Genomic DNA, 25379 nt, shown 5'->3' on the forward strand with positions numbered 1-25379 from the left:
TTTATTGACTGTAGATGATTAGTTTTGGATTATGAGGCACTGCTGTTAATCAAATAGTTTAATAGTTGTTTTACTGTCTGAGGTGAAAGATGTATCATTCCATTAACCTTCCACATGTTTAGGTAGATAAATATTTAGAATTTGTCTTACCTACCCACCAGCAATTATTTGAACTTTCAAGTTTCATTACTCAGCTCTGTTTAGTTTCATGCTGTAGTTAGGCCTTTTTTTTCTTTCCATCTGTACTTTAGGTTTTTCAAAGTTTCTTTTAATCTGCACCACTGGTAGCCCTCATAGTTGGCTCTTTAAAAATCTGATGCTTACAACAAAGGCTTGAATTTACCAGAAAGCTTTTTAACACATTTTTAGGTTTCAGACATCTAAGTATATTCCTTACATCCTGGTTGATCTGTTAGCCTTAAGGTGCTCTTCCGACAAACTTTTTGCCCTCTCCCCTACTTTTTTTCTGAATTCATTTTTGTTGGCTTTAGGATTCTACGTATTTTATCACTGCTAACCAGTGCTGAAGTGTGTGTACACTCTCCCTAAAACATGGCAAAAGCGTCTTACACCTGATTGGCAGCATTAACTTTACTTGTAAGTCCCTAGTAAAGTGATACCAGGTATACTCAGGACCTGTACATTTTAAGCCAAACTTCTGAAAATCCCACTTTTAGTTCTAATGTATACAAAACAAAATGATGGAAGGAATGCCTGATGGAATGCGTGAATTAATCTCAGTCATTTGTAAGTACTTGGGGCCGCATCCCAGTGCAACATTATTTGGAACACCATGTAATTTCAGTTTGGGCCCAGTTCAATGCCAAGTCCTCCCTGAACTGGAACACTGGAGCCAAGTTGTACCCGGCTAATGAGCCTGATACACAGAGTGAAACCGGTCCTAGGTTGCTTGTATTCTGGTTCAGGGAGGACCTGCCTTTGCAGTTCTGCTGGACTTTTTCCCCTGTCACTGGAACCAAGCTGAACCCCGCTGATGAACCCTTAACAAGGGCAAAAACAGTTCTGGGTTGCTTGTGTTATTGATTTCCATATGGCTGGGTCCAAAATGAGGTGGTATGCTGTGCAAAATAACGACCGACTGGAGTGCTGCCTGGGTGATTACCAGTGTCTGAGATTAAATCAAGCATTTCATCCATCACTTTTTTATATTCTTTACTTTTAGGAAGTTGGCATTTTGTTGTCCTCACCATTTGGTGCATGAGCCTGTGTCCTAGGTCATCTGACTTAGGTGCAGTTGGCTCTTGTTTACTCCTCCCAGGCAGTGTCACAAAGGGGGGCTAGGTGGTTCCAGGATGCGTCATCCTGCCAGGATGGGTGGGGGGCAGAGCTATCACCTATCACATTTGAACTTCAGAAGGGGCTCCCTCCTGCACGCACTAAGAACTTCACACTAGCCTTTTGTCAACCCAAACATCTTGGGACATGGGCAGGGGAAGGATGGAAATTGCAGAACCGAATGTGGGGAGAAGACCAGACGTTTCTCCCACTTCAAAGCTGGTACCTGGTATAAATATTAGGCCCTAGGACCCACTCTTCAGAAAACCTCTGGCCCTGTGGACTTTACAATAAGAAGGACTGCCCAGCTGCCTGAGGCCTGCATTGGTGCTTGAAATGAGGACTAACAGAACATCTCCAAGGGTCAGTCGACTGGCCTCCTGTTCTGAGCTGCAGGGACACAAGAGGCCCCTGTCTGGCGGCTTCATCAGAACCAATGCAGAGCAACACATCTCAGTGCAAGCTATTCCATCACCATATCGAGAATAGTGGGTTAATCAGAACTGAGACTGCGTATCACACCTCGTCGGGGACCTTGCATTGCAGCTTCTGATTAAGGGCTTCACTAGCACTGACTCAGCCTGACACATCTCAAGGCAAGTCTCGGTCACACAGCTCCAGACAGTGGCTTGATTGACCTGATACAGTGTAACCCATCTCAACGGTAACATTGCAGCACATGATCAGCTGCTTCGATAGCACTGACCCAGTGTGATGCATCTCGATGCAGGACCGTGCAGCGCAGCTCTTGCTCAAAGGCTCCTCAACACAGCATGGCACAGTCTAACACAGATTTTGCATCTTGAATCAAAGGATACAAGATACTATCTCAGTGGACCAAATTGTGCTCCATCACGGTCGGCCAGAACCTGGACTTTGTCCCAGTCCAGCATGACCAGATAACCACAATTGGTTCTATTTGCTTCTAAATGCTGTTTCTCTAAAATATTTGAAACAACATAACTCCATTTCTACTGATTGAATTTTTGTCATTTTGGTCTCATTGCATTTATTAAATTTTACTCTATTGTTCTAAACCGGTGTGGATTATGTCTTGTGTTGCGTTTTCACTTCATTATTGTTTGTGTGCTGCATAACTATTTAACACATTGCCTATAAGTTAAGCCTGACTACTTTTGTTCCAAGCTATCAGAGGGTTAGGAACAGGTTAATTTAGTGACTTATTGTGGTTCGACCTGACATGGATTGTGGTTGTTCCTTGAGTAGGGTATCATTCCCCTGAACCAATAACTCAATTTCTCACACATCCATTATCCTTTGTGGCACTTTTATATTTTGGTCATGATGGCGGAGCTATTAAATATTCTTTCCAAAACATTTTCAATTCTGTTGGGTGGGATCCAGCACATAATACACCATGGCCACCCACCTTTCTGATAAACATTGTATTAAGTAATGTGTAAATGTCTGCATTGGTGAATGTAGTTATGTATATGAACTTGTTTCTTTGGGATCGTAACTACCTAATACTTTGTGGGGATGTCAATGCACTGCATACGCTTAAGAGGAGCTGCATACCTGTAGCTCCAGAGGATCAGAAAATGCAATTGTCTTTGTATTGTGATGTTTCTCACTAACTACATTTTTCAAGAGAAAACTGTTATTTTTAGTTACATTTTCTAGACTCAAAAGAAAAAGAACGCTAGATATTTTGCAGGTTTACAGGACATGGACCTGCTTCTATTACTTATGGTACAAAAGCTCTTTGACAGGAAATCACTGCGGTTGTGATTCAAAGAAGGCCGGCATTTTTGGGCCAACAGGTCGTACACAACAAAAGGATCACCAACATACATGTTTCCCGTGATAGCAACACATGGAAGTCCCATAAGGGAGCTAGGTTTTGGTACGAAAAATTTACTCTATAGGGATTTAGGATTTAATTTAATTAGTGATGTAGAGCAGTGGCCTGGCATGTTCTGGCAGGGGAATGAGGCATCATTCTTTTCGAAGAACAGCCTGAAAGGTATACACAATAAAAAATACCTCTCTGCCTTGACTGAATGTGAAGTACAGAGGCATCCCAAACACTTTACTGCAGAGGAACCTAATCATTGGCTTCAGGTTTGCTTCTACAGAATATTTACAACTCTTATCAGCCAGAGTGCTACATACTAGCGTAGAGAGGGCAAAATAGGTGTCCATCTAGGGTTGCGAATAAACCTAATGCAAAAAGTAATTACACAGCAAAATATAGATAATCGAGCTATACGATATTTCCATGTTCCCCAATCCCACACAAATGTTGCTTGGTTAGGCATGGCTGCAATATCCTAGTTTGAAACCGTTGGCGCTGTTTAAGAGAAGCAATGCCTATAGTTGCAAAAATGAAATGGAACTAATGGCAAATGGGCAAAGTGCAAATGAAGGGAATAGCGTTTCTGCCCTTCTCTCCTTTTTCTCCATTATGCAAAAGAAAAACTTGATTCAGCAGACAGGTCAAGCAGATTTGTAGAACATTGCCCAGTAAAAGCAGACGTTTTCGCACACCTCTAACCGGGGACACACCTTTCACTGCAGTTTTCTTACATTACCGAAGTGCTTAAAACTGTAATTGTCATTCAAATAAATTAGCACAAGGTATACTTTATCTTTTTGTAGTGCCGGATTAGCCCTGACTGTTTTTGGAACCTTGTCCATCAATTCAAAGGAAGTGATTTTATTTAAAAGAAAAAAGATATCAGGGCATGAAATTAGCTCCTTTGGTAATACTCATATTAGTGGACGGGCAAACCATGCTGGAGTTTCATTATATTTCCTCTTTACAGTGCGAAAAATAGAATGCATTAAACGTGCACTAAGGTTAAGCATCAACATTAATTTTTAGGCAAATGGAATGTATAAACTCAGGCACACAGAAATATATTATTTGCTGATGCTAATTTCATGCCCAAAGATGGCTGCGACAAACAAAAGCTGGAATACTTACGCCATCACGATGACACTGAAATCAAGCCAGTTCCATGGGTCTCGAAGAAATGTGAATTTCTCTAAGCAGAAGCCTCTTGCAAGGATTTTAATTAGAGATTCAAATGTATATATTCCAGTGAAGGTGTACCTTGGGAAAATATTCATATAAGAGTTGAGTAAGTCAGATGCAAGTTCACATCATACCAAATTAGGGGCATGCAAAGTTATGCAAAGTTCTCGATTTTCGATCCTGCCAAAGTTTGCAAAGTACCCTGGATCATCATTACTTCGCGAGCATGTTTTTCTGCATTGTGAGCAACTTCATGATATAGCGAAAATAAATGCCACTCCAATCGAATCCAGCAAAGCTGCAAAATGTATATAGAATTTGTATCTGCAAAGATTTTTCTATCCACACTGCAGTGGAAGAACATCAAGGGCCTGATGTGGCGTTATCCTGTCCGCTAATGGCAAAAGTATTATATCCTATGGCATTGGTAATAGGGTAGGAGGGATAGCCAGACTTGATGTGACAGACTATCAGTCTGCCAAACTCTAAATTAGACACAGACTGCTTTCTGTGCATAGTAATTTATACAGAATAATTCTGTTACGGTTAAATGCGGGTATATGTCACTTCGCTGTCACAAGTCCTGATTTTCAAATGGAAGTGGCAAAGTGAAAAACACTGCAACGTTTCCAAAGTTGCAATGTTTTCCTCAGGCCTCTGCAAATGTTGCAACGAAAAAGGAAAAAATCCTGCCACTTTGCAACTCTGTACACCCTTAATCAACATAAACTGTGCACGGTCAGTCAGTGAAATCAAACAATGTACCTGCACGAGATCAAAGGAACGGAAATGGTGAAATGTACCGCACAATTAATACATTATTTTATCCAGAGGGAGGGCTCATGAAAAGTAAACAAAAGTATGGTAAAAAATAACACTGAAATGGATAATCTCTCTCTCTCTCAACAGTATGTATATAATAGGCGTGCAGTATGGGTCATGTGTTATGTATGGTACTAAACTTTACTAGGTTCTTCCACGTTCATGAATGCCCCAGACTCTGTGTGTGAAGTACACAAAGCACTCCAACCCACATCAAAGACCGGAGGGTAAGGGGAACTCTCCAATAATTATCACAGTTCAAATCCAAAGCTATAAACAAAAATACAGAGGTTTACAGACAATTAGTGGCTCCATTCAAGTGGCTTCGACAATCTACCAAAGCAGTTTGCTTAAAAGGAAAGAAAAACACAAAACATGTCGAAAATCTAAAACATATAAACTGTACTTACTCTACATTCTTGGTCCACTCCGGTGGGTTACTCAGAGTCATAAATACACAGTTGGTCAAAATAGTGAACATGATGAGCATGCTGAACATCGTTGGTAGAGGTTAAGAAAATAACAGTAACATTACAATTCAGATCGCTCAGGCATTCATAAGTGAACAGTTTATATCCGTTTTGTAAATCAACATTTTTGCACTACCACTTCAGTGTCTCCACTTCTGCACAATTTATAAGTTCCTATTTTTCAATTACTAAACCCGCCTCAGCTCTCCAATTTCCTCGGAGTTATGTACTTTACACCACTCTTTTTCCTGTTTATACTACAGTACATGTATCCTGCTTTGTGTTCTATCTCCACTCTGGCACCATGCATCAGCTCACTTGTTCTACCTCTACTTCCACATCTTGCATCAGCTTTCTTTCTTTTCAGAACTTTGTACCTTGCACGCTGTTTCCTCTTCTACTTACATTCCTCGTGCATCAGGTCGCTAGTTATATTTCTACTTTTGCACCATGCCGTGCATCAGATCTCCTCTTCTTTTTTTAACCTCTGGACTGTGCATTCATTTATCTGACCGCTCCAGACTTCACATAAGCTCTTCGGTTTTCCTTTTAATTAACCACCTCTGCATCAGCTCTCCCGCTTTATTTCCATCTCGGAATCCTGCACAGGCTCTCCTTCTGTACTTCTTCCTCGGCATTCGCTCTTTTTCTATATATAACTATGCACAATGCAACTGTTCTACGTCCTACTTTTGAACACTTAGGGCCAGATTCATGTTTTTTACGCAAAAGTGGCTCAACGTGGCAAAATTTGCTATATTTACATAGTGGTGCAATGCATGCATTGAGCCACTTTGTGACCTCTTGCGCCACATTATGCGTGCGCCAGGCATAATCTATGCAAGGGGGGTGTTCGGATGTTAGGAGGCCCGCAAAAATGGCGCAATGAAATCTACTCAAAGAACGCATCCACTAAAATCAATTGGCCTCCTTGCACTCTTCAAATCAGTGGGTTTGGAAGATTGTTTTATTTTAACTGCTGTAGTATTTATGACGGGTATACATTCTTTGATATCAATAATTGGTGGCAAAACCTTGAGTTTTTGTAAGATTCCCTATTTATTCCCAGCCAGTAAAGTTTATCAGTATATAGTATAGTTTGTTTTTTCGGTTTCCCCAAATTGACACCTCCACATTAGCATGTAATGGTTTTTGCATTTGTTTTAACAGTAGAGGACATTTTCCTGGCATCATTCAGATCTACACAGTTGAGGTAGGGAAGTGAAAAAAGCGTGTAAATTGCAAGGAAGAACTAAGATTTGCTGCACTTTCAAACAGTTAGCTTTGCACAGAAACTCATATGCTTAGACACCACTGAGCAACAGTCCTGGAATGAACCTCAATTTTACTTATTTCCATTAGGGAGTTTGAATCATACCGGTTTTTTGTACTGGAAAGCAGTAGTTTTGACATCTATTGTGGGTTGTTAAAGTCCATGACAGTTCCTAGGTCAGTTTATTGAATAACTAAAAAAATGCAAAGAAAATGCCCAGGAAGAAATAAATTTAGCATACTAGCTGTTTAGTATGCAAACAGAGCAGATATCATTTTCAGCATGTGATACTTTAGGTGACCACTGTTTGGTTATGACCCTGATCACTTCAATTATATCTAGTTCTCTAGCAGTTTTGAAATTAATTTGGACAGAATCCCATGATATTTTAATGAGCCATTTTGCCATCACAGTCCCGATGTTTCTATACAATCCTTAAATTAATGGTCACTCACGTGCAACACCTGATGTAGATTGGTTTAATGTATAATCAAACACTGTGCCTAAGACTAAGTTATTTTAAAAACTTCTTGCATTTAAGTCTCAGGGCTGGAAAGGAACAGTGCCCAAACACAAACAATTCTATTACCTAATGAGGGGAAGCCAAAGATACCTTATCAAAGGATTTTTTTGCTTGTCGGAGTACGGCTCCAGCTGGCTGAGTGCTCTCTTTAGCAGTCTCAAGTGGGAGGAAAAAAACATGTGCTGTTTTATTCGCCAATCTGCTCCTAATAAATCTGAGATGAAATGGGTATACAAGGAATTAAATTACTTTTGATAAGTGGTTTTCCGATTTGTGTGAATATTTTCAGTCTTTATTTAGTAAATAAACAGGTCTATAATTTACAGCTTTGCTGATTTGTAAAATATGTTTAATAAATAAAACTAACAGTCTTGGGGATAATATATATGCAAATTAACTACTGGCATCAGCCTCTGCAGCCAACCCATACCAGGCACAGCTGAAAGGTAGGTGTGGCAGTGGTTGTATTAACGTACAGTATTTATATATCACTTCATCTTAAAAAAGCCATAGAAATTCACTGAAAAAAACAAAGGTTACAGGGATGTTATAGCTAGCTTCACAGTTTATCGATACATAACCATGGAAAATCAGCAGTCATAGTTATACTTATAGTAATACTTATCTGAATCAACTATTACTCATGCTGTTAAGTAATTTTAGGCCATGAGTTATAGTTTCTTAGCATAAGCATAACTATAAGTATAACTATAACTGCTGAATTTCTATGGTTTAGTGTGGGTAAAACAGGAACCTAACTATAACATCCCAGTAGCCTTTGTATTTTTCAGTCAATCTATTATACAAATGCACCATAACATATTACAGTCAGTTATCGCTTCTTTGATTTCATATCTGTCAAACTTAGTTTAACCTGGGCAGTTTAATATTTCTATTGAGTTAAAAAAATATATATTTTATTCAAAACTGATGGCTGCTTTATTTAGATGCAATCATTTATTATCGATGTCCTCTATTCGGGTTTTACATTTGGTGCAAGTTGCCTGCTGCAGTGCCTTCTTGGAAGAATTTTGCACTTTGCTTCGTGAATCTTACAGTTCACTAATATCATTTAGCTGTATTCAAACTGAATGGCTTGGAGCTGGCAAAGTGAGCAAGGTCAAGGTATGCATGTGCAAATCCATTACAGCATTACATATATATGGCTAAACTAGGTCATTGTCATGTACCATGTTCCCGTTCCCCTTCCTTTTGCTATCTTACAATCAGCTATACAATTATAAAACAAGACAGGCGGTTGCTCACATAACCCTCTTATGTCTTTGGCACATCCAAAAATACATAAAATCAGGATAGGCTTATGAGGGATAAATATAGTGGAGTGAATCAGTCAACAATAATACCTTAATTATTATTGGACTCAAAAACGTATTTATTGTATAACCTGTTTATTTGTCCCACAAGTAGTACTCCTCCCAATAAGTGAAACAGGTTTAGTGAGTGATCAACACCTTGTGGTGTACAAATACACAACATACCATCATTTATCACAGAAACAAATACATTACGAACAGAAACCCACTGCCTGGGTAAAAGTTGAAAAGATACACATATAAATACAAACTTGTATCATTACTGTCACATGATACAAACTCCTTAAAGATCATTCATACTATTGGGCATTCCAGTATAAACTTTTTTTGCCTGGCTCCACCCCAAGGTAGTCCATGAACCAGCCTAAAAATGTGCATGATCCCACTTTGTGTGCTACTGAAGGGCTAGTATAATCTGTCATTCAATAAATAGTTCCTTATTTTGTTGTAGGACTTCTTGTTAGTAATGTCAACGCATTTCAGCTTTTCTTATTACAGTCTCCTCAGGACAAGATGGGGAGAGTGAACCTGTTTCCTGGGGGAATACATATGCATAACTCATGAAGTAATGGGCAACAAGGTGTCCTGTCGCTCTCAAAATGTGGCACCCCTCTCCTTCAAAATAGATGTGGCCCTGTGGGATGGGGTCCCCAGGGCCTGATTAGGCTTGGGAAGGCAGTCCATGCATCTCTCCTCCCCTTAAAAAAACAAAATGGGTGTCGGGTTGGCATCCCCAGGACCTAATAAGGCTCTGGGAGGGAGGGGATTGTGGCCCTCCTCCCCTTTAATGTATATAGGGCCATGGAGCATGGGGGGCCAGAGACCTAATAAGGCTCAGGGATGGGGTGGTGTTATAATTGTCCCCGGGGCATGGAATCCATGGGGCCAAAGAAGGTCTGGGAAGGGGGCTGGACCCTTTGCCCTGTTTAATTCTATTTGGCCCACGGGGATGGGGTCCCTGGGCCCATAGGCCAATCCTATGCCATGTGCCAACGGCTCAAACCACGCCAAAGACAGCTGACGGTTGTGCGTTGTGTAGAGTTAGCTGCCAGCAGGGGACTGCCAGCAGGGCCTGGCCACAGGTAAGGACCTGCAGCCAACCCTACACCATGCACGGCTGAGCATGCGGGGGGGCTGGCTGCAGTGTCTGGTCGCAGGCCAGGCCCTGTGGCCAATACCCTGCCACGCATCACCAAAAGCCCTGTGCAGCGTGGGGTTGGCTGCCTTTGGGGGGGTTGGCCACAGGGCATCGCTGTAGGCAAAAGCCATATGTAGCATGGGGTTGGCCGCAGGGCCTGGCTGCAGGATTTGCATATGGTAGTACATTTTTGCTTTGAAAAATAACTGAGAAATTCACTGAAAATAACAAAGGTTAAAATAATGTTATAGTTAGGTGAAACCACACCAGTTATAGTTATCGGAAGTAACTATAGTTCATGCCCTTAGGGCACCCTCGCTATGCTCTGCTAATGAGCCCATATATTATATCACTGATGACATCTTCTTCGACATAATTGATAATATCACTTCAACATTTGCAATTAAATTATTGATGAGTAAATTGTGCATGACGGGGTGCGAGCTATGGTTAACTCAGGGAGTGAGTTATAGTTGCTAGAGATAGCTGTAACTTATGACTGGTGAATCTCTGTGGTTTTTAGAGTTTAAAATGTTACGTTGTTATTGAACATTTCACCTAACTATAACAACACTTTAATTTTTGATTTTTCAATCAGTGTATCTATATATATATATATATATATATATATATATATATATATAAATATATATCTACACGTGTACACATATATATATATATATATATATATGTATATATATATATATGGAAAATGTCACTTACTCAGTGTACATCTGCTCGTGGCATGAGACGCTGCAGATTCACATGCTGTGCATATCCTGCCATCTAGTGTTGGGCTCGGAGTGTTACAAGTTGTTTTTCTTCGAAGAAGTCTTTTCGAGTCACGAGATCGAGGGACTCCTCCCATTTCGGCTCCATTGCGCATGGGCGTCGACTCCATCTTAGATTGTTTTCCCCGCAGAGGGTGAGGTAGGAGTAGTGTATATAGTAATAGTGGCCATGCAATGGAGTAAGTATGTATGTACATAATGTGACTAAAAGTGATATATTTACAAATTTACAAATTTACAAGTTTTATGTTTATCAATTTATAACGGCTACAGGCTCCCGGGGAGGTGGGAGAGCGCATGTGAATCTGCAGCGTCTCATGCCACGAACGGATGTACACTGGGTAAGTGACATTTTCCGTTCGATGGCATGTGTAGCTGCAGATGCACATGCTGTGCATAGACTAGTAAACAGTTATCTCCCCAAAAGCGGTGGCTTAGCCTGTAGGAGTTGAAGTTGTTTGAAATAATGTTCTTAATACTGCTTGTCCTACTGTGGCTTGTTGTGTTGTTAACACATCCACGCAGTAATGTTTAGTGAATGTATGAGGCGTAGACCATGTGGCTGCCATACAGATTTCTGTCATTGGTATATTTCCTAGAAAGGCCATGGTGGCGCCTTGCTTTCTAGTGGAGTGTGCCTTTGGTGTAATAGGCAGTTCTCTCTTTGCTTTAATATAGCAGGTTTGAATACATTTAACTATCCATCTGGCAATGCCTTGTTTGGATATATGATTCCTTGCATGAGGTTTTTGGAAAGCTACAAACAATTGTTTTGTTTTGGAAATTTGTTTGGTTCTATCAATGTAATACATTAGTGCTCTTTTTATGTCTAATGTATGTAATGCTCTTTCAGCTACAGAGTCTGGTTCTGTAAAGAACACTGGGAGTTCTACTGTTTGATTTAAGTGGAACGGTGATATGACTTTTGGCAAACATTTGGGATTTGTGCGTAGAACTACTTTGTGTTTGGGTTCTTGTATGGTAAAGGCTTGTATTTCACTTACTCTTCTGAGAGATGTGATAGCTATTAGGAAGGCTACTTTCCAGGTTAAGTATTGTATCTCACAAGAGTGCATGGGTTCAAATGGTGGACCCATGAGTCGTGTTAATACAATATTGAGGTTCCACGAAGGAACTGGTGGTGTTCTTGGTGGAATAATCCTTTTTAGACCCTCCATAAATGCTTTTATGACTGGGATTCTGAATAGTGAAGTTGAATGTGTAATTTGCAGATAGGCCGAAATTGCTGTGAGATGTATTTTAATGGATGAAAAAGCTAACTTAGACTTTTGTAAGTGTAGTAAGTAGCTTACAATGTCTTTTGCGGACGCGTGTAATGGTTGAATTTTGATGACCTCCATACATTCTTGTGTAAGGTCTAGATGTCTGAATTCTAAGACTTCAGGAGCCAGATTGCTAGATTGAGCGATGCTGGATTCGGGTGTCTGATCTGTTGTTTGTGTTGAGTTAACAGATCTGGTCTGTTTGGCAGTTTGATATGAGGCACTACTGACAGGTCTAGTAGTGTTGTGTACCAAGGTTGTCGTGCCCAAGTTGGTGCTATTAGTATTAGTTTGAGTTTGTTTTGACTCAATTTGTTTACGAGATACGGAAGGAGTGGGAGAGGGGGAAAAGCATAAGCAAATATCCCTGACCAACTCATCCATAACACATTGCCCTTGGAGTGAGGCTGTGGTTACCTGGATGCGAAGTTTTGGCATTTTGCGTTTTGTTTTGTTGCAAATAGGTCTATTTGTGGTGTTCCCCATGTTTGGAAGTAGGTTTTTAGTATTTGGTGATGAATTTCCCATTCGTGGATCTGTTGGTGATCCAGACTGAGATTGTCGGCTAACTGGTTTTAAATTCCTGGTATGTATTGCGCTATTAGGCAAATGTGATTGTGAATCGCCCAATACCAAATCTTTTGTGCTAAGAGACACAACTGTGTCGAGTGTGTCCCTCCCTGTTTGTTTAAGTAATACATTGTTGTCATGTTGTCTGTTTTGACAAGAATGTGTTTGTGGGCTATTAGTGGTTGAAATGCTTTCAACGCTAGAAACACTGCTAGTAGTTCTAACTGATTTATATGAAGTTGTTTCTGCTGAGTGTCCCATTGTCCCTGGATACTGTGTTGGTTGAGGTGTGCTCCCCCCCCTACCATGGAAGCATCTGTTGTGATCACGTTTTGAGGCACTGGGTCTTGGAAAGGCCGCCCTTGGTTTAAATTTATAGGTTTCCACCATTGAAGCGAGGTGTATGTTTGGCGGTCTATCAACACTAGATCTTGAAGTTGACCCTGTGCTTGTGACCATTGTGTTGCTAGGCACTTTTGTAAGGGCCGCATGTGTAATCTTGCGTTTGGGACAATGGCTATGCATGATGACATCATGCCTAGTAGTTTCATCACTAATTTTACCTGCAAACTTTGGTTTCGGTGCATGCTTTGTATTACGTTTTGGAATGCTTGTGCCCTTTGTGGACTTGGAGTGGCAATCCCTTTTTTTGTGTTGATTGTTGCTCCTAAGTATTGTTGTATTTGACACGGCTGTAAGTGTGATTTTTGGTAGTTTAGTGAGAACCCTAGTTTGTGAAGGGTTTCTATGACGTATTTTGTGCGTTGAAGACACTGTTCCTGCGTGTTGGTTTTGATTAATCAATCGTCTAGATACGGGAATACGTGTATGTGCTGTCTTCTGATATGGGCTGGTACTACTGCAAGGCATTTTGTAAATACCCTTGGTGCTGTTGTTATCCCGAATGGTAACACTATGAATTGGTAATGTACTCCCTGGATTACAAACCGTAAGTATTTCCTGTGTGAAGGATGTATGGGTATATGGAAGTACGCATCCATGAGATCTAATGTTGTCATGTAGTCTTGTTATTTGAGCAAGGGGATTTCGTCTTGAAGTGTCACCATGTGAAAGTGATCTGATTTGATGTAAAGATTTAGTGTTCCGAGATCTAAGATGGTTCTCAGAGTCTTGTCCTTTTTGGGTATAAGAAAATACAGGGAATAAACACCTGTTCCTTTCTGATGGTTGGGTACAAGTTCTATTGCATCCTTTTGCAACAACGCTTGGACTTCTAGGTGTAATAGATCCAAGTTTTGTTTGGACATGGTGTGTGTTCTTGGAGGCACATTTGGTGGTAATTGTAGGAATTCTATGCAATAACCATGTTGGATAATGGCTAGGACCCACGAGTCTGTTGTTATTTCTTCCCAGTTTTGGTAAAAATCTGTGAGTCTCCCCCCACTGGTGTTATGTGTTGGGGATTTGTGACACTGAAGTCACTGTTTATTTTGAGGGGTCTTTGGGCTTTGGAACTTTCCTCTAGTTTTAGGGAACTGTCCACCTCTGTATTTTCCCCGAAAGGCTCCTCTTTGATACTGTCCCTGGTATGTGGGTCTGGTTTGTGAGGTTGAGGGTTCTGTGCTTTGGGCCCGAAACCCCCCTCTAAACTGTGAACTGTGTCTTCCTAAATGTGCCTCTGCTCTGTGGGGAGTAGAGCGCGCCCATGGCCTTGGCCGTATCCGTGTCCTTCTTTAGCTTCTCTATAGCTGTGTCCACCTCCGGCCCAAACAACTGCTGTCCATTAAAAGGCATATTAAGCACAGCCTGTTGGATTTCGGGCTTGAATCCGGAGGTGCGTAGCCATGCGTGTCTCCGAATAGTGACCGCTGTATTCACAGTTCTTGCGGCTGTGTCTGCTGCATCCATTGCCGATCGTATCTGGTTGTTTGAGATACTTTGGCCCTCTTCCACCACTTGTTGTGCACGCTTTTGGAACTCTTTGGGCAGATGTTCTATAAAGTGCTGCATTTCATCCCAATGAGCCCTGTAATATCTTGACAATAAAGCCTGGGAATTGCCAATGCGCCATTGATTGGCCGCTTGTGCTGCAACTCTTTTCCCTGCTGTATCAAACTTTCGACTTTCTTTGTCGGGTGGTGGTGCATCTCCAGAGGTGTGTGAATTAGCCTTTTTACGTGCTGCGCCTACTACTACTGAGTCAGGTGTCAGCTGTTGTGTGATGTATACAGGGTCTGTAGTGGGAGGCTTGTACTTTTTCTTCACCCTAGGTGTGATGGATCTGCCTTTGACGTGTTCTTGAAATACTTGTTTTGCGTGTTTCAACATCCCTGGTAACATCTGGAGACTTTGGTACTGACTGTGTGTCGATGACAAAGTATTAAATAAAAAGTCATCCTCAATGGGTTCAGCGTGCAGTGCCACATTGTGAAAAGCCGCTGCTCTGGACACCACTTGCGTGTAGGCCGTACTATCCTCAGGTGGAGATGGCCTCGCTGGGTAGCAGTCTGGACTATTGTCAGATACTGGTGCATCATATAGATCCCATGCATCTGGGTCATCCTGGCTCATCCCTGTGTGCGTTGGACATTGCATTATAGGTGGGGTCGCAATTGGTGATGGTTGCGGTGAGTGGTGTGGTGATGGTTGTGGCGAAACCCGTGGTGGAGTTACTTCTTTTGCCACCTTTGCTTTCGGTTGTTTCTCTGTGTCTTTGAAAGCAAGTTTTCTTTTCATCCTTATAGGAGGGAGAGTTCTTATTTTCCCTGTTTCCTTTTGAATATGGAGCCTTCTTTGGGTATAATCTGGCTCCCCTGCTTCTAGCTCTTGTCCAAATCTATGGCTTTGTAGTTATTCTGAAAGGCCTTGTTCTTCGGAGTAGGAGCTTGTTTTCGGCTCCGAAGCTGGGTGTTTCTGTACCGAAACCTTTTCTACAGTCTTTTTCGGCTCCAAAGCCACTTTTTTAGGTTTCGGTGTGCCGATATCTCGGTGCCGACTCATCTCGGAGCCGGTCTCCCGGTGTCGAGTCTGGTCTGAGCCTGGTTCTCGGTGTTGAGTATGCTGCGTGCCGGGATCTCGACCTGAGTCGGAAGACTTCGACACGTGCGTGCCCTTTTTCGGTGCCGATGATTGTTCACCAATTGTACGGGTTAAGCCATGGCCTGCCGGCGGTGGCGTCCCCTGGGCCTTCATGATTTTGCCGTGAGTTTTGGTCGGGGCTGGTTTACTCACAATTTTCGGCGCCTGCTCTGTTTTGGGCTCGTCTGAGTCCGAGTCAGCGTTGGAGAAAGTCTCCTCTTCCTCGACGTTGGGGTGTCCTGACGGTGCTGATGCCATTTGAAGCCATTTGAAGCCTTCGTGCTCTCCGGTCCCGTAGCGTTTTCTTCGACCGAAATCCCGACAGGCCTCGCAGGTATCCTCTTTGTGTTCGGGGGACAAACACAAATTACAGACCAGATGTTGATCTGTGTAAGGATGCATGTTGTGGCATTCGGGGCAGAAGTGGAATGTGGTCCGTTCCATTAGCCTTGAAGACGCACGCGGTCGGGCCGACCAGGCCCCGCCGGGGAAATCGAAGCTCCAAAGGGCTACCTGAGCTCTTCTTGATTCAGTGTCGATCTGCGTTAACTAACCCGATACCGAACGTCAACAATACCGTCTAATTTTCAGAGATTTCACTAACTTTCCGAACCAAAATATGGAGCGAAGAGGAACACGTCCGAACCCGATGGCGGAAAGAAAACAAACTAAGATGGAGTCGACGCCCATGCGCAATGGAGCCGAAATGGGAGGAGTCCCTCGATCTCGTGACTCGAAAAGACTTCTTAGAAGAAAAACAATTTGGAACACTCCGAGCCCAACACTAGATGGCGGGATATGCACAGCATGTGTATCTGCAGCTACACATGCCATCGAACATATATATATATAAATATATATATATATATATATATATATAAAATGCACATGTATACGTATATGTAGAATTTGATATTAAATATCCAAACACACTCACTCTTACTATGGTAACTAGGTCCTAACTATAATTACAGAGTAGTAGGCAAAACTCTGTTTTATATATTTTGGGCCTATCCTTTAAAACGGGAGGAGGCCCCCCTCCCGATGCTTCTGTGAGGCCCGGGGACCTCATACTATATTCCATCACTCATACCATGTCTTATGACATCATTGATAAAATGACTACAGCATCAGAAATGACATCATTGATGATATCACTGTGCATGAAAGAGGGTGCGAGTTATAGTTACTTGTGTTAACTGTAACAGGTGAATTTCAGTGGTTTTGTTCATTTAAAACTGTATGTTTTAACTGACATTTTAACCTAACTATGATATCCCTTTACCTATTTTTTTCAGTGGATATATATATACATATATATGAAGCATATAGAGACTTGAGTCAATCATTTTTATCCTCTGACGTGTTCTGCAGTCAGTCACATTTTACTTCTGGCCACCGCAGCATAATGCATACTGTAGCATGACACACTGTAAGTGATTGCACTTTGTCTGATCACATGCACACATCCACCTAAAGGTTCCAGAGTAGGTAGGCCAATACTTTACTTTGTCAATTATTTTTTTCTATCCATTTGTTATCCTTTTCACATTTTAGTCACCCATGTGTGTTTACACTATGCCTTTAGGATAAAATATATCAAATACAATTTTCTCTATACCAATATGAATAATATTTTTCTTTGATGTTTAATCAATCAAAAAACTGATGCTATGGATGTTTGAAGTGCACCTGCCTGCTAGGAGACAACCGGACTGTTCTTCTAAAATTATATTCTGCATCCAAGGAGAAATAGCCACATGCAAGGGTATAGCCTAGGTTTGAAGCAACCCTCCTCCCATACTCTAAGCTAAACACATGCTAGCAGGCAGTACTCCCCCAGCCTCAAACTCAATTGCCCTGGCCTACCCTGACCCTTTCCCAACTCCCTGGCCGCCATTACATGTCCTCTTAGAGAAGGACAGCCTTGGGCCAATAGCCGAGCCTGGTCTGTAGGGCACCCCCATTCCAGCTCGCACCGACTTAGAGCACAGCATGGGAGAGCAGACAATGCACTGCCTGAACTACCCTTCTCTACCCAAAAATGTATGTCACCAAGCTGTAAGGCTAACCACGCCTTAGTCCGCCTACCAATGCTAAACATGCCTTAGTCCACCTACTTACTTCCCTTGAAATAGACTTACTACTGATTATTTTCCTGCACTCATGGCAAATAAATATGTAGTTGTAAAACCATTTATGCATGCCTGGAATCCTTTTGTGAATTCCCGGAAGGTGTTAATGGAGATATTTTGAGCTGTAAGCATGCATTAACAGCCTAAACTATGCTTACAGGCAAAAATACATTTGTGAGTCAGGCCCAGGAGTTTTACCAGTCTTATAACTTCTCTGTGCACTATAGTTGATTGGATCAAGGCTAATTATTATTTGTCTAATATCAAGTTCATTACAAAAGCTAAGTGCTTGCCCAGAATTAGGGGGTGATCAAAGAGTAGCATTTGCAGCATCCAAGTGAGTATATCTCCGGATATTTCTAGAAAGTTGGGGCTGATGTTGGGTCATGCCTGCTCAGGATAAATGGGAGATGGCTAATCACTGTAAATGAGTAAGCACCTCTGGTTCAATGTACACACAACCGACAATCCATCACAGGTTTTTTATTTTACTTACTTGTACATCACTCATAAATTGACAAGCATCATGGCACTAAGAAACTCAAAAAGCATACACAGAGTAAGAAAGCAGCCTGCTTACTCTAAAAACAAGTTAACAAAACATAGTTATTTGCATTTTTAGAGCCTTCCTGAAGGTCATACAGTTTTCCATTATGTGTAGAGACAATGGAAGATAATTCTAAAGGGTATGGTTTATCTTTGCTTTCAGAAAGAAGAGAGCTAGAGCTTTCACTAACTGAGCGAGGCATAGGCCTTCCAGAGAACCAGACTCTTACCCATGGTGTCTTTTAAGAAAACTCCAAGGGAGACTTGGCAGAAAGAGTTCCAGATCACGGTTTGGGAAAAAGGTGGAGATTTCACTTGTACCTTTGTTGAGGGATCTATTGGTATACTGCTATAATACTTTTAATATAATGTATTTAGCAAAGTTCTCAAAAGAATTGATGCTAGAAAGGCATATGGATTGATGAAAGACTTCATGGCGGCAAACAGGTGTTTAAGAGAGTAAGGGCCATATGTACGAACACATTTTCCCATTGACACAGAATGGGAAAAACCCTTTGGTACATCTGGCCCTAAGTGTTTGGTTGCAAGGATGTTGTGTAGCATGAACTTACGTTTAATAGCGATGAGCACTTTTTTAATAGAACTTCGATTAAGTTGTGGCTAACCTCACAACTTTTAGCGAGTCACAAAACCATACACTGTGCAGTATAATTGTGTAAATAATCTTTTTGCATTAGACATTGCTATGAAGAGTGGCATCAGTGGTGAATATGAAATAATCAAATGTCCTATTTGCGTCATCAAGTTTTTTGATAGATTTTAACTGTTCTGTAAGTTCAGAGTTAAGGACGTCTAGTTTGGCCTTCACCAAAACTAAGAAAGAGGAGGAGGGGGGCCAGGGGTGAAACGTGAAGGCCACTGCATGAAGACCCTAAACTTTATCAGATAATATCAGTTAATCCTAAAGGAGTGTGGCTATTCATCCCTGTGGCATGATTACAAGCCTTGATTTTGCCTTCTCTGCTATCAGCGCCTTTCGTTTCATGTAGTTCTCTATACTCTGGAAGATATGCTATTCCCTCTGGATACCTGTTATGTGTAATACTCCTTGTTCTGCTTGCCCAGCCTTCAAAACAACGTACAGAAAAAGTCTGAAATTTGGCAACAGTTGCGCTATTAAAGATACACTAAAAGGAAAGAAACAAAAGATACACTGGGCCAGAGGTATGAAAATACTTATTTTGCATTTCCTAAATAGCGACTGCTTAGAAATCGCTATTAAGGAAATGCAAAATGGTGTGTACAAAATTAGAGACTCCCTGATAGCAATTCCTACAGTGTAGGAATCGCTATTAGGAAATCGCTATTTAGGTAAAATCAAACTATTAGTTTTTATTGGCCTAAAGGCCCATAGGTACAAATGATTTAAGAAATTGCAAATTAGGAAATGCTAAAGCAAGGGTGACCTTCAGGGTCACCCTTGCTGCACCCCGAAAAAAGTGGTGCACATGTGTGCTTTATTGCAATTAAAAAAAGGATTTTCAGGTGGTTTCTTTTAATTGCACCTGGTTACCATCGACTTGAAGTTGATGCTAACTACATTTCCTAAATGCTTGTTTTGCATTTAGAAAAAAGTGGTGCACATGTGTGCTTTATTGCACTTAAAAAAAAGGATTTTCAGGTGTTTTTTAAAAAAATTGTACCTGGTTACCATCGACTTGAAGTTGATGCTAACTGAATTTCCTAAATGCTCTTTTTGCATTTAGAAAATGCTTTGTGCATATGGCAAGATATTGCAAATAGGAAATCCCTTTTTGCGATTTCCTATTTAGGGATTCACAAAATGCAATTTCTACAGGGTAGAAATTGCATTTTGCAATACATGAAAGGCCTTTGTACGTAGGAAAAGGCTGTTTTGCATTTCTTTGTGGGCCGAAATTGCGATTCAGCCAGTTAAGAAATGCAAAAGGCCTTTGTACATCTGGCCAATTGTGTTTCCATTCTCTCTCTTAGTACTTACACAGTGCATACAAACTAATTGTGTACAACCAACGTGGAATATGTAAAAATGGTTCCCACAATCATTCGGTACAGTGAAAACTAAAAGACACAAAGAAAGAAGAAAGGGGAACCACAGAAAGTTGGTGGGAGGTTGGGGAAGCGGACTATGAAGTAAAATTAGGGGATGCAGTGGGATCTTCTCTCATGAGAACATTACACACATTTAGGAGTTCCGCATGAGGGGTTTGGGGGACCGAGTGAAGGAAAACAGATGAGGGAACTAGCAGGCCCCCCTTAAAGAATGAAAACATCTATGCGTTCTATAACAGAGACTAACTCAGAAAGACGAGAACTCGATAAGTCAGCCTAGTTGTAAACATAAATGTCAATATGTCAATATGAGAATCAAAGGACAATGAGTATTATAAACAACTTCAGGCTTAAAAATACATCTTGTGAATTAAATACAGACAATTATCTATGCTTCATCTTTTTATAATCTGCACTGATGGCAAAAGTTTCCACACCCCTTCATGGAGAAGGCTTCCCACTGAGGTTAATAAAGTTTTTGTTACACTGCCATCAGAAGGACCATGGAGAACAATTGAAGCAAAGTTAATATTATGAGACCCAAGGTCTAGTGAAGATTTCTGGACGGATATGTAGACAAGGCACAGTGTGACCAGCATTACAATGCATTATTTTTATTGGAAAATACCTATTCTATAAACACAATGTTCCTCCATTATCGTGAAGACAAAATAACTTTGATATAAATGAACAGGATAAATATGCAAACCTGATGCAAGGAACATGACAGAAAACTCATGATTCTGCGCTTGGCAAGTGATACTGACACAACATGAAAAAAACAAATTATCATACAAGCAATATACGTAAAGGATATGAATGGACCAAAACTTTAATAGCTACTCTTCTGAGAGGATTGAAAGGAGTTAAAATGTACAAGGCAGACGTGGCACTGAATCGGAAGATTGCCTTCCCTCTGTTCAATACTATAAAAGTCTGCAAAGAAACACAAACAAAATTAAAAGGATCATTTAATGGTTAACCGTTGACTGTGTAGCCAAATATCAAACCACAAAGTTCTTCAATACCCACCAAATGTATAACCAAATACACAGTTCAGGATGGTTTGATGTTCCTTTGGCTTTGCTCAATGGTGGATGTACAAGGCAGGGTTGGCTTTAAGGTGGTGCGAGTGGTACGGTAGCACTGGGTGCTGACCTAGATTGGGGAGCGCTGACCTCAAGGGGGTGCTGTGTTTAGCAATAACTTACGAAATTGTGAATTAAAAGCACCTGCTGAAGAGTTCCTGGTGCGTCCAGCCGTCATGAAACAATTCAAATGTCAATATATCTCTTGTGATTAATGTGCCTGCTAGGGAGCAAGATGGGAGTATTGTCTGACAGCAGCTTGACTCGCCATACACTAGCTTAGAGGGTTAATATGCCTGCTGCAATGAACAAAACTATATTTTAAGTGGATAGCTGAGTGGATTAGTAAAGCCAGCCTTTACAAGCACTTTAAAACAGATACATGTATGTGAAAGGAGGGCTTTGGCAGTGGCGTAACAAAACTGAAGAGGGGGCACCACAGGGGCTGCAGGGGCCTTTGTTCCGCCACTGAGCTAGGGAGAGATGAGGGGCACATTTGCTGGGTGGTAGTGAGTGAATCCGAGGTGGTCGTCAAAGGGTGGGGGGGCGCCAAAAAAGATTGTCACACAGGGCGCCACCTGCACTAAAGCTGGCCCTGGTACAAGGTGCTCATGTTTGTTAGCCCAGGATTCGGACTAGCTTGTATATAGCCAGATTCATGCGCACTAGAGATTGTCTGTTTTGGTAGAAAGAAATTAAAATAATCTAACTGCAGCAACCACAGTATTAAGAGGTCACTGGCATCTATAGAGGGCCCTAGATGGGGCTTGTGCCCTATCTCCATTCGTCCTGCCAAACAGCCCACTTAAACAGCAGCTGAATGTACTGGCAGGTGACAAAGCAAAATGCAGACTCTGCATCTTGCCACATACTTTAATTTGTTCAATAATCTTTTACTGATTTGAATGATTGTTTGAGGCGATACATGGGCCTACATTTTCGCTTAAAATGTTTAAATCTGACTTTGTACATATGAGATTATATACCTACAGCTATATATATTCAATGAAAAAGAAAAGGTTATTTATAGCTAGGAAAATGTAATTTATTATTTCTATACAAAACCAACTTGAACTACGCAAACATTAGAAATTCTTAAATTGCAGCTATAACTTACAGTTATAATTTGTGCAACAGCAGAAACGTCCCATAAGTGCCACACCTTCGTGCAGTGTTGTCAATTCGCTAGCCACAATGCATTAATTATAACTCATACCTTCCTCATGCACTGCCAATAACCTTTCATATTTCATCACATATAGCATGTTAAATGATAACATTCATAACAACACCCTTGAATGTATAATGACATAATTTATGAGAGTACTGTATATGGAAAAGGGAAGAGTTGTAGTTAATGTAGTGTGGTTAGCGAGTTGCGCTACTTAAAGGACATTTCAGCCATGGCACAGATTATAATTGTATGTGATAACTATGACTTTAGAATTCCTAAGGTTAAATGTTTTCCGAACTATAGCTAAGCTTTAACCTTTGTTTTTTTTCATTGAATTTTTATGTTTTTTTTCAAAACGTTCTTTTTAACACTATTCTTTATTACGGTATTACATCTTTTTATTGGCAACACAGTACTGTCATGTGCCATGAAATCCTACATCCATAATTTAAATGAAATATAATTTGTGGGTGTAAATAGCATTTTAAAATTATATGGAGGTATTAAAAAAGTACTGCAGGTCAAAAAAAACTAATACCATAATAAAGAATATTATATGGTTTAAAACACTTTTTGTTTTAAAACATACAAATTCAATGAAAAAAACAAAGTTTAAATTTTAGTTATAGTTAGGAAAACGTAATTTATTATTTATTTACAAAACCAACTAAAACTACACAAACGTTAGAATTATAATTTGTGCCATGGCTGAAATGTCCAGTAAGTGGCACACCTCCGTACAAAGTGTTTTCAACTCGCTAGCCACACTATATGTCAGGGCCCAGAGTCCATAGAGTCCTTATAGTGTGAAAAAAGAGAAAGGTCAGGGGTGACAATGCAGAACATGCAAGGTCTATTTACCATGCCTGCTTTGCCAATTGTTTGCTCTGAACCCCTCTAAATCCACTATTTCTTCTCTGCTAAGTTTTGTCCTAGCCACCAAACCTACCCATGTTGAACCCTTTTCATTTGCATACCTCATCTGTGAAAGAACTAACCCTAGCATACCCACAGAATCATCTTTGTACCACCATGGCAAACCAGGTTATATGGCTCATTTATCTCTGTGTCAGATTTCTATCCCCATACTAGGATCAGTTGTGGCCGCACGGCAACCAACAGGCAGAAGCAAGTGCTAGCTTACAGCACCAGGACAGTCACTGGCCATCACCTCACAGGTGAGTGCTTAAGCCCAGTGCTATGGGTATGCATCAATACCAGCCTGTGAGCTGGCCAGGAGTCATCTACAGGTTCCTGGGCAGTATATGGACACAGCCAAGACACCATCAAGATGCGCAAACCACGAGGAACCACGTCTCAGTGACAAGCCTTCCGGGCCAGAGTCAGAAAACACCTTCTTGACTATCACCACTGGGTTCATATAAGGGTCCCTGAAAGTTTACAGAGAGGGCAATGCAAGCAACACCTGACCTACCTTCCCTTTGAGAAGCTCCTGCTCCTATGGCCGTGACTAAGAAACCTCCCAGAGGCCTTTCAGACCGCCTAATGCATTCAGAGTGGGGAAGAGGTTACACCTTCATGATGTAGACACCTTCATTCCACTAGCATTCTACCCTGGGGACAAAGCCTTCATTACAGTACCTTGTTCAAACACTTGTACGACTCCTACCACATCCTTCCAAATGTCATGCAAACCACAGTGAAGAAATGTCATTTCAGTCTTTGAGCCCTCAGGGATCCTACAATTCGCATGAAGAGCCCCAAAAGGAATGCTCAGAACATCCCAGTGACTACTATTTTTTCTACCTTTGGGTTTTACAGAGAATTATGCACTTTGTTACCTTTTAACATAAGTAATGATTATCTAAGCATTCCTTCCATTTAGAGGGGATTGCTGTAATGCAGTCAATTTAGGCTTAGCAAAAGTGTCACTACATAGGCTCCAACTCATACATATTTAAGCTCCCAAGCACTTAAAGGCCCTTGCTCTTTAGGAACACATTCTACCAACACTGACAGTCTTGCATTGCCAACCTATTAAAAAGTGAATCAAGCTTAAGGCACGCTGCCGGGCCATAAGTAACTTCACCCATACTAGCTGGCCATTGGACAAACAGTTCAGCAGACATCAGTCTTTGCGCAAGTGAAGATCTCCAATCAATTTCTTCTACAGATTGCCAAGTTGAAATAAACTCAGACAGAAGGTAGAGCTTTATCTTTCATCGCTGCTCCTTATGAAATATGCTGCTTATTTGTATACTCGGGGAGATAAACCTGCTAAAGTTCATGAAAGCTTGGTAATATCACTAATCTGTTCTTGCAATGCAGTCTTTGTGTCTTCACTATCATTATTATGTGTCTATGGTGCCTCAGCGCATTCAGGTAATGTGTTGTTTTACAATAAAAATATGAATAGAATTCCTGCACTGACAGGTTCCATTAGCAGCACAGCGAGGCAACTCTAGGTTAAGCAATACCACAAAGACCCAAATATCATGCTCTATTGAAGGATGTGGGGAGGGATGGTCACTCAGTTTTGCCATGTAGGGGTCAGCTGGGGTATTGCAACTCTGGCCTTTTCCACTATTCTTCCTCTTTGCCTGTATTCGAGGTGGGATAGGAAGTGCTAAGAAGATGTCAAACATTTCTGCTGCTTCTTGTACACAGGCACTTTACATGATGTCCAGTTGCCCTTTCCCTCTTTACCTCTTCCCTCCAATAGTCAGGGAAGATAAGTCGTTAACAGGATGGTCTGTATTCAACAGAGATCTGTGTAAGTGGTGGCCTTAAGATGTGGCAGAAATCTGTGCCCTGTACAAAAGATAGCTGTCAGTGAACTGGGATGATACTTTCACAGTGCAATGAGCTGTTGGTATGCATTCC

General features: G+C 41.1%; 1 protein-coding gene across 2 annotated transcripts in view; it reads right to left on the reverse strand.

The window, feature by feature from the left end:
* Nucleotides 1-25379, reverse strand: part of LOC138285390 (sodium channel protein type 2 subunit alpha) — a 666155-nt gene that overhangs the window by 372028 nt on the left and 268748 nt on the right. For both annotated transcript variants that reach the window (XM_069225263.1, XM_069225264.1), the window contains exons 5-7: nucleotides 21091-21209; nucleotides 5530-5619; nucleotides 4247-4375 (exon numbers count right to left, since the gene is read on the reverse strand). In XM_069225263.1, coding sequence (XP_069081364.1) covers nucleotides 4247-4375; nucleotides 5530-5619; nucleotides 21091-21209 — 338 coding nt within the window. The remainder of the gene's footprint in view (nucleotides 1-4246; nucleotides 4376-5529; nucleotides 5620-21090; nucleotides 21210-25379) is intronic.

Source organism: Pleurodeles waltl, chromosome 3_1 (genome assembly GCF_031143425.1).
Source record: "Pleurodeles waltl isolate 20211129_DDA chromosome 3_1, aPleWal1.hap1.20221129, whole genome shotgun sequence".
Lineage (NCBI taxonomy): Eukaryota > Metazoa > Chordata > Amphibia > Caudata > Salamandridae > Pleurodeles > Pleurodeles waltl.